The sequence below is a fragment of the Patiria miniata genome, unplaced genomic scaffold, assembly GCF_015706575.1.
Source record: "Patiria miniata isolate m_02_andy unplaced genomic scaffold, ASM1570657v1 HiC_scaffold_5, whole genome shotgun sequence".
Taxonomy (NCBI): domain Eukaryota; kingdom Metazoa; phylum Echinodermata; class Asteroidea; order Valvatida; family Asterinidae; genus Patiria; species Patiria miniata.
The window spans coordinates 12,073,473-12,088,503 of NW_024037072.1; the positions used below are offsets into that span (position 1 = coordinate 12,073,473).

General features: G+C 42.7%; 1 protein-coding gene across 6 annotated transcripts in view; it reads left to right on the top strand.

Annotated features, from left to right (window-relative positions):
* LOC119740410 (TP53-binding protein 1-like) overlaps window positions 1–15,031 on the top strand; it is a 53,625-nt gene that overhangs the window by 24,224 nt on the left and 14,370 nt on the right. For 3 of the 6 annotated variants that reach the window (XM_038215704.1, XM_038215705.1, XM_038215708.1), the window contains 15 exons: window positions 263–481; window positions 1,778–1,884; window positions 2,521–2,682; window positions 3,970–4,191; window positions 4,856–5,228; window positions 6,211–6,432; window positions 7,451–7,639; window positions 7,902–8,098; window positions 8,849–8,951; window positions 9,277–9,436; window positions 9,639–10,653; window positions 10,900–11,016; window positions 11,646–12,900; window positions 13,305–13,569; window positions 14,883–15,007. In XM_038215704.1, the coding sequence (XP_038071632.1) occupies window positions 263–481; window positions 1,778–1,884; window positions 2,521–2,682; window positions 3,970–4,191; window positions 4,856–5,228; window positions 6,211–6,432; window positions 7,451–7,639; window positions 7,902–8,098; window positions 8,849–8,951; window positions 9,277–9,436; window positions 9,639–10,653; window positions 10,900–11,016; window positions 11,646–12,900; window positions 13,305–13,569; window positions 14,883–15,007 (4,731 nt within the window). The remainder of the gene's footprint in view (window positions 1–262; window positions 482–1,777; window positions 1,885–2,520; window positions 2,683–3,969; window positions 4,192–4,855; window positions 5,229–6,210; window positions 6,433–7,450; window positions 7,640–7,901; window positions 8,099–8,848; window positions 8,952–9,276; window positions 9,437–9,638; window positions 10,654–10,899; window positions 11,017–11,645; window positions 12,901–13,304; window positions 13,570–14,882; window positions 15,008–15,031) is intronic. The other 3 variants (XM_038215706.1, XM_038215709.1, XM_038215707.1) reach the window with 2 other exon arrangements.

Below are 15,031 nucleotides of genomic sequence, written 5' to 3' on the forward strand. Positions count from 1 at the left end.
TCCAGTTTTGAGACTATATTTGTGTACTGCCACTTTAATTCAGCCCTCGGACTGCTATAAACCAGCGTTATTTCTTGAATTAAATCATCATCTGTCATTTTTATATTTCCAACCATGAAAATTTGGCCCAGAAGAGAGAAAGGCTAGGCAAACTAGAATGCTTGAATCATTACCACATAACTAAAATAAAACCTGACTTTAACCTTTAATAACCAATTATTTAATAGTCCTTGGTTATGTTTGTTCTCTCATCTTTCTGTAGAGCAATATTCGCGAAGTTCCCGCTCTGCCCATGAGGGCAGCGATCGCACCCCTAGCACTCCCTCCGAGACCCTCGGGAGCCTCCACCTATCAGGCCAACAGGAACTGAGCAGCTCTCAGGATAGTGGGCCCTCCATCATACCGCCAACCCTCGGTGCTTATGGGTCCATTCCACAGCTGATTCCCAGCACTCCTACCCCGCAAGATGGTGAGAGTAGAGGTCAAATAATTTGCAAACTGAAAGTGGTATTAAACCCAACAATCATCACGTTCAATCAATAATTACAAATTGTAAAATAATACTTACTATTTGATAAATGAATGGGAATGAGTAGGAAGATTTTACCACCACCATAGGAAGTGGGTCGGGGGTTTTCACCCCACAAAAACAAAAATCTGCATAAAAATAGATTTGGTGCTCTATCTTACAGTGCTTTATACAAATAGTCTCAAAGTGCTTCATTTTATGACTACTCATGTTTATCAGACCACGAGATCAGCTTTCTGCAGGAGCTCCAGATCTGTGCAACCTGTTGTCGTACTACATTGTATTTGAACCATTCGGCATAAAAACTCATCCCACTATGGGGTCAATTTTTTAACAATTGTTGACTGCTGTGATGTTGGATATGATGTTTTTAACACATGAGGGGCGCATAACCGAGGGGGTTAAAATGGCATATCCCACATCACAGCAGTCAACAATTGTTTTGTTATATCGTACCAATAACTCAAAAAGATAAATGGTTGTAATTAACTTACTGTGTAAGCAATAAAATTAAATCACTGTGATGTAACCTTTGAATAACTGAAGGTTTTGATGTCCTGCCAGACATGGGACTTAGCGTTTGACGTTGCAGTTTTCATTGCACAAAGTTAGCGCGCCGGCAGGCTCCACAAGCACGCACAACGCGTGCAATGAATGCATGTGATATCGCCCTCAGTGTGTGACATGGATTTTTATTGTCCAGACACGTGGCCGTCCTAGACCAATGAAATTACTGTATCCGAGCACACAATATAACAATATCAGTTATTTACAGCTAGAAGTCTACCTGGTGTACATGTACATAATAATAAAAATAATAATTACCCTGGATTGAACATTTGGGAGACATCCCCATAGACTTGTGCACAAAATGTTTTAAACTTAAATGTGCCCTAACCCAATATTCCCTTGTCCTTTTTCCACAAATTTCGGTATGTTTACTAATTAGACCACGAGCAACAATAATAAATTAATTGCGACACCAAAATTGTGCCTGTAAAGGGGGCTGTGACATTAGGGAGACATGAAAATGTCTCCCTAATGACCGATGTCTCCCATCGTGCGAAAAAATTACGATAACGTGTTTCCTTAATGGTACCTTTACACGTATAACTGGACTCATTGAGCGCCAAATTGCCATTGTTCAGCTGACGGGCATGATGGCCTTGAACAAAAGTAATGCTCTGAAGTGTTCCTTCACGCCCAACACTCCCTTATCTAAACAGAACAATGTTCGTTTCTTTACAGAGGAAGAACCAATGGAACTCAGCATTCCGGATGATGATGACGTTGCCGTGACAACTCATCCTGCCAAAAGACCAAAGAGTGCTGGAGTCTATGATGATGAATATGGGGTCAGTTAGTGTGTCAATGCTTCTTCTTAACTGTTTTATAAAAAAAAAAAAGGTCACATCTGTGTATACTTTTTAGGTACATTCTCACACCTTCAACTTGTGAAAAAGATACTCATTTTCGAACGATGATTGAAGAGATGGATCTTTTTCCTTGATTCATCTCATTGGTAAATGATGCACAATGTTAGTTTAAATATTTCCTCGATAAGTTGGTCATTGTTCATGTTGCACCAACAACCAGTACAAGTAGGTTCACCATAATTCAGCCCCTTTTTAGACTGTTTTATATTCTAATTTCCTTTTACCAGCATTAGACAGGGGTGTGAAATCCCAGCTTTCAAGCTGATTTCAGCTTTTTTTTTGTTTTGGGTTTCAGCTTTTTTTCCTCACCTGCTGTGTACAAAAGTATAGGAGATTTCCAAAGTTTGGTTTTTTTTACGCCTTTTACATATGTTTTCAGCTCTTTTTATCAGTGGTCACTCACACCCCTGATTAGAGTTGATCATGTCATCCCCATACGTGGAATTCGGAACTGATTTTGATAAACCTGTAACTGTGAAGTCCACAAGTCATAAAAAGATGAGCTGTTTCAAAATGATGAAAATGATATGATTTATAAATCCTGGATTTGTATAGATCCCAGAATGGCAGCAGGTTCTGAACAAGGAGGAGCAGGCTGCCCTGTCACGTAGCAGCAGCACCAGCAGCAAGACAACGACGTCCTCATCTGACCAATCCTCGCAATCCTTCGGGAGAATCTCTGCCCAGATGAGAGGACAGCAGTTGGAGTCATTCCAGGTATAGCACTGTGTGGATTACATAATATTGTGCTCACAGTTGTATTTGACCGTTACATCTGAGGACAAGGTATTGTGTGTCCCTTCGTTTCTATAATGTAACTCTTCCACAGACTTATCACACTGACTTATGTTCAAGGACCATTCTTAATAAATGATGTACTTTTGAGGACAACAAAGAATCTGTTCTTCTTCTTGGTCTTGCTGTCCTTGGGATGTATGTTGTACATGTAATAATAATAATAATATTGGCTGCTTGTATAGCGCACATGTCAGTCACGAAGTGACACTCCTGGCGTTCCAATATTACCCTGGCTTTAGCATGGCTGCCATTACGGCGCTCAAGCATTGAAGGAATTCCTTCCTACCAGGTACCCATTTACTACACCTGGGTGGAGAGAGGCAATCGTAGTAAAATGCCTTGCCCAAGAACACAAGCACCATGTTCCCCATCAGGATTCGAACCCACCTACCGCAGCACACGAGTCGAACACCTTAACCATTGGGCCACAGCACCCAAATATACACTACTTCACATACTGAACACAGTGTATATGCAACCTGTTTCAAATTTCTTTTGCACAGCCTGTAGCGTTAGTAACTTAAACAAAAGCAAGTAAATGTCAAAATTCACACTCTTTCCTTTTCACTGCTGAGGGAGTTACTTGTGACAGAGTCTGTTGTGAAAGTTGTTGCTTGTGGTAACACTGGAGAGGCTGCATGAAAAGTGTTTTGAAAAGTACTTGGGAGAATAAATGTCAATTTAAACGCATCGTTTCTTTTTGTTTTATCAAAGATGAGTAGAAAGTCTTGTATGTCAATGTTTCTATTTTGATCCCTTTTTGTGCTTTTTCTCTGAATACTCATGTTTTCTTCCATTGAAACTCCTTTCCATGTATAAACCAATCCGGTCACACTATGACTTATATCATGGAGGCCATCTTCAATGACGAAAGCATTGTGCTAGCTATTGTTCAGATAATCCATCACGGGGCAGTTGCTTAGTACAAGAGTATACTTTATGTACAATTGTTTCTCCATTAAAGGGGCCTCTCAAGTGTACAGTGCTGCTCGGACTCACCTATATGAAGGAAATTTCCAGTTGTGTGTCTTGTTTATGAGTGTACTGTACATGTTTTTGATTATTTAACTTCAGTAGCTGCTGATGACGTTATGCTTGAGTGTTAATCACTGATATGCCAATCCGCCATCGTGAAATACAGTTACCATAAAAAAAAGAGAAAGATATACTGGGTTGCTTTTTTACTTGAACCGTTCCTCCTTATAGGCTTGGCAGCCAAGTAGTCAGCAGACAACTTCAACAACCTCGGAGGAGCCTTCAAGGAGTCGTCCCCCATCCACGCAGTCCAAGCTGGAGGCTGGTGAACCAGAGTCAAGCAGAAAGAGACAAGACAGAGACAACATCTCTGACAAACCACGCTCTGTAAGCGCCTTAACTAGAACCAGGGGAAAAGTGGAGGGTGGGCAGCAACAAGAGTTCCTCAGCCAGGTGAAGAATATATTCATCGTCATTCAGGGTGGAATTTTGTTCCGAGCTAAAGTTTTAAAAACTTGCAAAAGCTTTTGTGGGAACAACTTCTTCATTGGATGCAGACTCATGAAGAAGTTCTTGTATCTGATGAAGTTGTCGTTTTCTGCTTAGTTTTTATCTAAGTTTAGTCATTCAAGTGCTAGATTTGTGTTCCATCTGGGTCTAGAATGTGAGTCTTATACCTAGACTTTCCCTTTTGTGTACTGAAACTGTTAGTTGTAAAGTCTGTTTCATGCATGAGATTTTTCAGACTTTTGTCTTGAATTCAGACTTTTTGGAATTCTGAGAGAAAGACATTATCAATAAAAAATGCATCTTTCAGACCTTTCATCCAGTTTTCAGACTTTTCTTAAATTGACAATCTCAGCCCTGCTGTTTCCTAATTATATAAACTATATAAACTGCTAATAAGCTTGTCACACTTAAATTAAAGAAAGTTTCTTGTATTTAAAAAAAATAATCCACAATTTCAATCAAATCAAATTCCACCATTTGAATCATATCAAGCTGTGTGTATAGATTGTGAAGGAAGATAAACAGTTGCAGTTTATGAAGTATTGTACATCATTTTTCTCTTTGTAAATTGTTTTGTCTTTGTGACTCTTGGTTATGTGTTCATCAGCCTGCCAGAGACATCCCAGAGGATCCAACATCCACTTCAAAGTTCCAACAACAGAAACAACCGTCAGTGCCAGACAAGCCAGCAACTCACCAACCAGCTATCCCGCAACCCCACCAAGACACGCCAACAAGACTGACACAACTCAAGACGAAAGAGACCGGCCAACGGGAGCCAACCATAGCCTCCTCGTCACTCTCATCTGGAGAAAAACAAGAAAGGAGGCATGGGGAAGATGTGAAGGAGGGAGAGGTGTCAAGGCAAGCTGGCAGGGGAGGGTCGTCTGATGAGTGGATGCTGCACTACACAGCAACCCAGACAGATACAGAGGCTGAAGCTTTTGAGGAGGGAACTCAGAGAGGGAGCAGCTATGCAGGTAAGCCGTACCTCACAGCTGAGGTTTTACAGCTGGGTCATTCCATAAATTTGGGGTCAAATATTGTGTGTGTCCCTGTTTCATCTGACATCTATGAAGGGTTCGACCAATAGCGGAAGTTCGTTCCCCAAATGCGAGTAAAAACAGCGGCGGTCTAGTCAAAACCATTCCTTAAGTAGTCCGCCTGATGCAAAAATTTAAAAGTTCTATTGGGGACGAGTGAAAAGGCCCATGGACTAGATATAAGTCTGTTTCACTATTCCGGCTAGCTAGTGAAAAAAGGGTGAACCCTGCTATGATTTTATAATTCTGGTGCACTCCTTAAAGAGTCCTTAATGTAGTCGTCCTCCAAGAGTGATTACGAATAGCAAACAACCGACCCAACAAATAAAAAATCATTAGGAGTAATTCTAAACAATACTTGAATGACAAATTACAAAGTACCAAGGTAACAGGGACTGAAAAAAAATGTCACACTTTGACACACTTTATTTATAGAATGACCCAGCTAGAAAGTGTCAAGTATATCTGAGTGACTTTCACATAAGCCGTAGTGTGCTTGTTTGCGACTTAGTCTCAGAAAAATCAGCATCTAAGGCTGCATTAATTGCAAAATGGTGGAGATGGACAGATTACAGAGAGAATTGCAAAGAATTTTACTTTGCAGTTATAAAGGTGATCAGGTGTACTGTCATGTGGTGTTTGACGTGCTTGTCCATTTTTGCTGTTCCTAAATACTTGTTGATGGGCTGTGGTACAGGCATATAACATCTTCCAAGTTCTGTTAAACCAGGCTTCTACCAACCAGATCTGAAATTGTCATTCATGGTTGCAATGACTAAAGCTTGTAAACTCCTACATTAGCTCTCCTTGCCTTACTGTCAAAAATGTTGATGTGCACATCCAAGAATCACAAAACAAGAACGTTTCTCTGTTGTTGAAGGTGTTCTAAGGTTACTGTAAGTATCTTCTCTTTCTGCAGTGCAACATCCTCCAATGCACACCTCAGCTCATCCAGCTCTATCGACAACCTCAGTGCCTCAGCATCCTGAGGAGGCAACAGCAATCTCAACCACTCAAGGAGGAGCAGCGGCTGCTCATACCCTGATGAGCTACACGGACGCTACCTCCTCCTCCACAACTACATCATCCGATGCCAAGAAGAAAGAGGAAAATGATAAAGAATTACAGAGAGACAAGAGAGGTGACTATAACAGTGAAGACAGTTAAGCACAAAGCATAGTTAACCAGGGTTCGACCTTAACTTTTTTTTTTCACTATTCAGCCGGGCTACTGAAACAGACTCTTAACTAGCCCGTGGGCATTTTCACCAGTCCACATGTTTTTTTTTAATAGAGTGTCGCATAAACAACGATGTACTTACATGTAAAACATATATCCTGAGGCAATCTTGTCAGTGTTTTTAATAAACAGATCCCATTTGTGCCATGTGTTCAAGCAGCAGCAGTTATTAGTAGGATGAATGTGCGTATGCAAACAAAAGTGACCCAATCTGATGAAGTGTTTAATTATTATTATTTGCATATGAAGATGGTGATTGATTGAAACAAACAAGAAGTTCGAATGTGAATTATAAAAAAAAAAAAAAGGAATAGGAATAGTTTGACTAGCCCGCTGCAGTTTTGACTAGCATTTGGCTTGCAGGGTTACTGCTAAAGTCAAACCCTGAAAACTGTAGATCAACTAACTCAATTCGAACCCTTGCTAGCCTGAATTGTTAACTGTAATGGGCCAGGTATTTTCGCAAGGACTTCCAAAATTGTGCAGGAAGATAAGGGCACATTCTTTGCACTTTCCACGGGGCATTGAGTAATGTAATGGCAGCTGGGATCTACCTGCCACAATCCTGCAATATCTTTTAAAATCTACTCAGTGGATTTTGAAGAATCCGGGACTATTAGAGTAAATGGTGACTTTGTGCCTTGACACAAGTAGTTATGGGCTCTGTGCAGAAGTACCCCCTCAACGGTAAAAAAGGGAGAGTTGGGGGAGACCACTGGGAGAGACAATCGAATGCATTGCCTTTGGCACCTGATGCCCAGGCGAAGTTATATGACTTTGTCTACATTCAGTGTGTCTTGGTCCCCTGGGCTCTTGAAAGAGGTCACAAAGCGCCCTCTCTTGTTTGCGCACGGAGCCCATAATGGTATCTGTCTTTGTAATTGAATCGTTATTTCCTCTTGTCATGTTGTGTCTTTCAGATGTTGGAGTGGAGGCCCCTCTCAGAGCGAGTATGAGAACTCCAGAAGCCGAGAGAAATGGAGCCCGATCACAGACAGATGCCCAATCACGGACAGATGCCCAATCACGGGCAGATGATCCAAAACACAGTGTCAGCTTGGCCATACCAGGCCCAGAATCACAAAGTGCAGACCCTGCTGAATTCTCCAGTGAGTTGGACTTCGTTGTTTGGCATGATCAGATGTTATCAAATTTTAGCCATGTGAGCAAAACTTGACATCAACAGGGATTGGTATCGTTAACAACGTTTCATGAGTATTGATCAACTTCCATGTACAGCAGAGTGTTCTGATAACATCTGGTAGAAAAAAAAGGCATGTTGTGCACTGTTGATGCACTGAATTTGAATTATTTTATTTGCTGTTTGAAATCTCGCTGAACTTCAATTTTGTTCTATTGCTTTACATGCAGGCATTGATTTCCACCTGAGCCTCCCTACACAGGGGGGATTAAGGCCCGCTGGGGGCGTGACGTTGCCCTCCTTGGCTCACCGCCAGAAGGAACGGTCGTCATCCCGTCAGCCAATCAGACACAGCACGCCCATCATGGATGAGAGCCCAGATAGGCAGCAGGGTCAGCAAACGGCTGCCACATCAACCACTGCACAGGTATGTGCCGTGATACAATACGTATCAAGATACATACCTCATGATACAATTAACAATTGTTCAATGGTGTGATGTTGGATATGACGTTTTGAACACCCGAGGGGTGCATATGGTGCTATGCATCCCTTGGGTGTTCAAAATGTCATATCCCATATCACACCAATCAACAATTGTTTTGTTATAACTCTGTCTTGAATTCTTTGGATATTGATTTAAAAATCATGAAAACAAACATCAGTAAACACAACAATCATGACAATCGAGCGTCAACTCACATGCATGTCGCGTGCTCGAAACAGCTGATCGTCTGCTAGTTCGCTGCTCCCACTCATGTGTGAAAGCATGGTGAAAATAGCGTGGGTACCAACGATATAAGCGTTTCACACTGTACGTACAAAGTCATATTACGTGATATGATATCCCACAGGGAGTGTGCCATGACTTTTTATAAACTTAAAACGTGATCGTCCTAGGCCAATGAAAATACAGTATTCAAGACAGAGGTGTAACAATGCGTATTTTGATTTTCGTAAAAGATGTAGTATTCGTAAAAGATGTAGTGTTCTTGTTGTGTTTGTTATGTTTAAATTGGTGCTGACAATTTGCCAATGTCTTTGTTCTGGGTCAATAGCCAGAAGTCATGAAACTGAAACATACCATATGCGAAGGGAGTATTCCCAAATTCATAATGCTTTAGTTTCTCTTGTGTGTCCTTTCCAAAGTTTTGATACTTACTGTTTTGTCCACTAGGTTGATGCCCCAAAGCTAATACGGTCAAGCACCCTGACTCTCGGTGCAGATATAGAGCCAGAGACCCAGGATGGTTCAGAGACACCAGTCTTTCAGCTGGAACGTAAGTAATGTGGTGATGTAATTTCCTCATTCTGAATTATGGACAAGTTGTGTATAAAAGTGCAAATATGATTACAAGTTTGCTCATACAGTCCAAAATTCATTTGTCGATTTTTTTGTAGCTTCAGCAGATCATTGTTGGGATTCTTGTGCAACGTCAATCAGTGTCTCCTGGTCCATTTGTTGTTATCAGCTATGCATGTCAGACATATCTGTTGGTTGCAACAAGACCCATGAAAATCCTTTTCTTAGATGCCAGACTTTTTGTAATTGATTGTGTTGGCCTTTGAGAATCCCTTTTTTTATTTTTATTTTTGTTTCTTTAGGACCTTCTGATGCTGCACAGCTCTTGAAAGCAGCTCATGAGAGCCCTAGTAAAAAGTCCACATCAGTCTTCTCCAAGGTGCACGAAACCAAGATGGCTGCTAGCCAGATAAAGGTCAAAGGTCAAGCATCGAGGAATGGAAGAGTGAAGTACAGTGAAAGGTAGGAGGATTTAAGTTTGTTTTTAGAAAATATCGATTAACTGTGTTAATTTAATAAAAGTATAACTAATTCATTCTGGAAGTTTATGGTATTTAGGCTCTGAAATAATTCTTTTAATTTGTGAAAAAAAAATTCAAATCCGAGCATGGAAAGAAGATGTGATATTAGATGTTTGAACCAACTGTTTTCTACTTGGTTCCAGCGATGACCCTTTCGCCTTGTCTCAAGAACACCCTCGTACAGCAAGCCGGCATCCCCAAGAACCTGAATTGTCTGAACAACAGAAACAGGCCGAGGTTGAAGATGAGGATGAGGAAACTATTCCTGTCTACTACCAGGAGGAGGAACTTGAAGACACAAGTGGGAAAACTGGGAGAAAAGAGGAGACGGGTAAACGGATGACAGGAGGCAGGGAGACACTGACAGCCGAGCCGGAGGGTCAATCTGAAAAGGGTCGCAAGAAGGCTAGAGAAAAGACACCAGAAAAGAGGCAACAGGAATCGGAGATGCCAGCCCTAAGCAGTCGGTTAACAAGAAGCGGTCAGAAGAGGAAACTGCAGGAAGATAGACCGGAGGACAGGAAGGGAAGGAGAGGAGGATCAGCTAAGAAGAAGAGGCTTGAAGAAGCTGAGCAGAGGGGACTGAGAGAGAGGCCTCCTGGTCCCAGGGATCCATATGATTTTTCGGACTCCCAGTCCAACAAGACTCCCTCTCCGATGAAGAAGGATTCTCGGGCTGCTGGGTCGAAGCCACCACCCTCCAGAGATCCAACAACTCCACTACCACAACTCAAAACACATCTTACGAAACATGCTGCTGCTGCACCACAAACTACTAGGAGTGCAACAACACCAGGATCGACAACTCGCGAGACACCAAAACGACAGAAAAGGGACAAAGGAAAAGAAGCCCCCACTCCAGGAGAGGAGAAGACTCCTCCTGTTCAAGAAATCTTGGAAGCATCTGGACTGGCAAGCAGGACGACTCCCAAGAGAGGGAGTCTTCCTGGCTCAAAAACAGGGCCCATCGTCAAGACGTCTTCAACACGTGGGAGACGGCCGGGGTCAGGTCGGCAACGGCTGGCCTCTCAGCAAGTCCTTCAGGCCCAGCAAGATGATTCTTCCCCGGACTTCCAACCAGATCAGCCTAGGGAGAAGAAAGGGGTCAAGTTCAGGAGGTCACCGCGTAAAAAGCAATCTCAGAAAGAAGAGAAACCAGTAAGAAATAATCGAAAAGTTAACAAGTGATAGGACTGGTAATACCCGGTAGTGATAATACTGGTAAAAGTCTTAACGTGGGAGAAATGTTGGAGATAAATTGGCATATGAACTGTGGAATAGTCATTTACAGCCAATACAACAAGGAATGCCTGATCTTTTCATTTTTGTGCAGATTTTAGACATACTTCTAGTTTGTTTGAAAGGATTGACAGCTGCCCGTCATTTTATTTGTATCAACTGCAGGCTGCCAGTGATCCTCCCCTTCCACGCCGGCACATCGTCCGGCAAACTACGGAGTACCGGCTCATACACGAGAAAATCATCGTGGACGGGAAAGTGATCAAGACCTGGGAAACACGGGTAAGTTAACCTCCACAGGTGTGTTTAAAACTTCTCCCTTATATTTATTACCAGCAGGTGTAATTCTCAGGTTTGCCAACTATGTTGCTGGGGCTCGTGGTCTCATGCATGGAACTGGAGATGTTGTGGGTAATTCTGCTGATGGTGGGTTCGAGTCCAGCCTGAGATTGTGATGCATGTGTCCTTGGGCAAGTCAGGTTCTTTCCCCGCCTTCCATTACTGTGACCCGGGTTCGAATCCCGCCTGTGCCAATATGTGGATTGGGTTTTCAGTCCCTGCCTGATTCTGTGGGTTTTCCTCAGAATATTCTTCTGGGGTTTTCCTCCCACCTCTAAAACTGTCATTACTTCTCATTGTCTACTCTCTACAGGTTTCTTCAGGCTTGCGAGCTACAGTGCCTAGGGCGCTTTTGAGGAATCCTTGGTTTCATTACCAGAAATAATTAATAATAGTAATAATAAAAGACACTTGGTCACTCATTGCTTCTCCCCACCTAGGAGTAATCGGGTACCTGTGAGGGCAGATAGAGGTAGTTGTTATGTTTGATTGAGCTGTTTGAGCTGTTATGTTCTGTGTGTTTCCTTACCCCAAAGATTTTAAATCGTAAATCTTTTGATGTTTTCATGTAGGAACAAGTTGGACCCCTTGTTGAAACAGTAGAGGATGAGGATAGTCTGGATCTTCCCTCTCCGTCTCGTTCCATCAGCTCTCTGACCTCTGGATCTCTGGCTGATGTCAGCTCCATGTACTCCAAGACATCCAGCTCCACGCCTAGTCTGGTCAGGACCCTCAGCGGAAGTGGAGGGACACTGTCCAAGCACAGTAGCTTCTCGAGCATCTCCAGGACTGGCAGCTCCCTCAGCAAGCAGACTGTGAGCTCTCCAGGTTCAGACAAGAGCACCCCTAGCTTGAATAAGAGTCTGAGCTCCCCCGGCTCTGACAAAAGCCCTGGGAATGAAAGAAAAGCAGGTGGTGGTGTGCCGAGCCCAGGAGTGGCAGGTCCTTCAATTCCTAGAAGGGTTTCATTCACCAGAGGGACAAGTAAACCACCTTCCCTGACGAGAACTTCATCAGGCAGTGGAGATGAAATCCAGCATCAGCCAGATCAAGATCCTACAGCAGTTTTTCAAAAACCATATCAGACTCCAAGACGGAAGGTAGATCATCAACAGGGCGATGGTTTTGCACAGAGGTTGTCCTTACAAGATGCTGGAGAGGCCAAGACTCCAGAGGAGGTTGTAACTCATGAAAGACTTATACCTGCCTCAGAGGTTGCTGAACTTGTGCAGCTGTCACAGGAGAGTGTCCCTGTGAAGGAAACAGGCAGAGAGGATAGATCCCCTGGCAGGAGTACTGAAATGAAACTATCGCGGAGGCAAACAAAGGACAAAACAGCCATCTCCTCCTCATCACCCCATCCCCCGTCTTCTCCATCTGGAAGAAGATCTTCCAGGGCATCATCGGTCCAATCTGAGCAGGATACCAGCGACAGGAGATCCATCCCAAGGACATGCTCAACACCTGCAAGAGTTACAGCCCCTGTCACCAGATCGCCATCTGCCAGTTCGGGCGAGGAAGTCCAGAGGTCAACAAGGAGGTCAGAGGGTAAGGGTCAAGACTCGGTGGCTGCAACCTCTGGAGTTGGCAAGTTGTCCCTTGGAGGATCCAAGAAGACATCAGTTGAGCAACCAACACCTGAACATTCCCCTCGAGAGGAGCCACAACTGGAGCCTCAGATACTACAAACAAGAAGGGAATCTCTTGCCAGTGCACCAAGTAAAGAAGATGTACAGCAGGCCACCGGGGAGAAAATGGATGTACAAGATGATCCTAGAATGTCACCTGACCCAGAAAGAGGTACACCAAGATCATCCAGAGGCAAAGGTACCGCAATCAGCCTTTCTGCTTTTACACATTGTTAAATCTACAAATGGTTGCAATTTTGGTTGAAGTGACATTATTTTGAGATGAATGACCAGAAAATCTGTAACTTTATAACAATTTTCACGTGCTCATAAGATGGAATTTTTGCGTTGGGGTGATGTAAATCACAATTTTCAAGTGCATATTTATCAATACTGTCTGCATGAGATACTTCTCGGCAAGAATTAACTTCACTCTTAAAATATGTGAGTAAATTTGGACTTTTGTAGATGCTGGACAGCTAAGTTTGCAGTTCAGCATTTAGAAAGTTAAGATTTGAATCTTGTTCCAGTTTATAATTTTCTGTGTTTAAACCAAAAATGGAAATGTAAATGTCTTTTTGTAAATTTGTTTGCTTTATTCAGCAAGAGGCACCACAAAGAAGAGAGCACCATCCCCAGCAAGCCTAGGGAGGCCCTCCACCCCTCCACAGCAGTTGACCAAGCCACTAACCTCTGACCCCTCATCTTCCTTCCCCCGGGACACACTGTTTGAACCTCCAGCAGGTGAGACTCTACCAATAGCTGAGGGGGAGGTTGCTCTGCTTCTCCCTGGGCTGAAGGTTTACACCAAGTGGCTGGATGGCTTCTGGTATCCAGGCACGATTCACCATCAGGATAAGCTGTCAAGGTGAGGATGGATTTCAACAAGCTCAAAATGATTTCGGAAGCTGCGGCCCAACTATAGAGCCTATAAGGCATGTACATGTGGAAAAGTCTGTTCTTATAATGCACAGCTACTCACGTGGTTGGCCTGTCAGTTGAAAAGGATTCCCAATATTTTGTTTAACGTCAGTTGGTGCATGGAGTGTTTTATAGCATGCGGAACACCCAATTTGTGTGCAGTACAGTGCTAGCCCCAATGCGAAATGAGTGACCTAGTGACCCAATTTTTCACGACTGCAATAAAGTGGTAGCTGGTCAGCGGAGACCTGAAGCATGTGTTATTGCAGAGGGACAAGGTGATTGATTGCCAAAAAAAGGCATTTGCTGAAGTTTGTTAGTAACCAACGGAGAGACGCAATCATTTCTTTAGCTGTTTCTGCGCCTAAAAATTTGGAGGGTATAATTTCAATTGGAGCTGGTCAGCAGAGAAATATTTTGGTGAAAACAAAATGAAAGCAGCTTTGCTTGTACCCTTTTGCTGCTGTTGTTTAATCTATAGGAGTCTGTCTCATAAATATTACAGACACACTGCTGCACTTATGCAGTTTAGCATATCCATCCTATATTAAAGGATCCTTGGTTGTCTGTCAGTGTGTCACGTTTTTTGTAAAAGGCCTGAGGAGTGTGCGGGAGTGCAAAATGCAAGGTTTAAAGGAGAGGTATCCAGTGTATGCAGGTCCTGTGCTTTGATTTCATTTGCTTTTTGGCAAATTTCTTTCTTTGCACTTTGAATAGTGAAATCTTACAATATTCTCTCTTTGAAAACATTCCAAAACATATTGCTTTAACGCAAAACCTAGCGTTGATGATGAAAAATGTGGCAACATTTTTTCACCAAGGTTTACCAAGCCCACTTGGGGTCAACATGCAAATTGAGGTCAAAGTACTACATTAGTATATAATCCTTTAACTGTCGATCGTACGGATTTGTACGATATGAATATGCATTTCGAAACTTAACTGTGTAATGAACCCCTTTACAAAAATATGTCAATTGAGGGCTTTAGGACTCCACCTTCGCGCGGCACCCCCGCTAGTTTTAGCAAACAAATATTGCATTTAATACTGTATTCAAAGTTGGCATGGACAAAATAAGTGTCAATTTTTGACAACCATAGGGAGACGCAAATCCAAACAGGCTGGCACGTATTAAACCTGATCAGCACATTTTGAATATTCGGATAATTGATCAAGTGTAAGTTAGAATAATCAAATACCTAATTTTTTTTGGGACAAATGCACAGCCCTGTGGGTAACAAAAGTTTATTGTATGATCAGATTTGTGATAGAGTTTGATGACGGGGATCACCGCACAGTCAACGAACGTGACATCATCATCAAGGAGTGGCTGAACAGAGGTCAAAGTGTCATGGCTGAAGATGCTGACGGCTACTACTATGCAGGTACTTGCTTGTGACCTGGGCCCA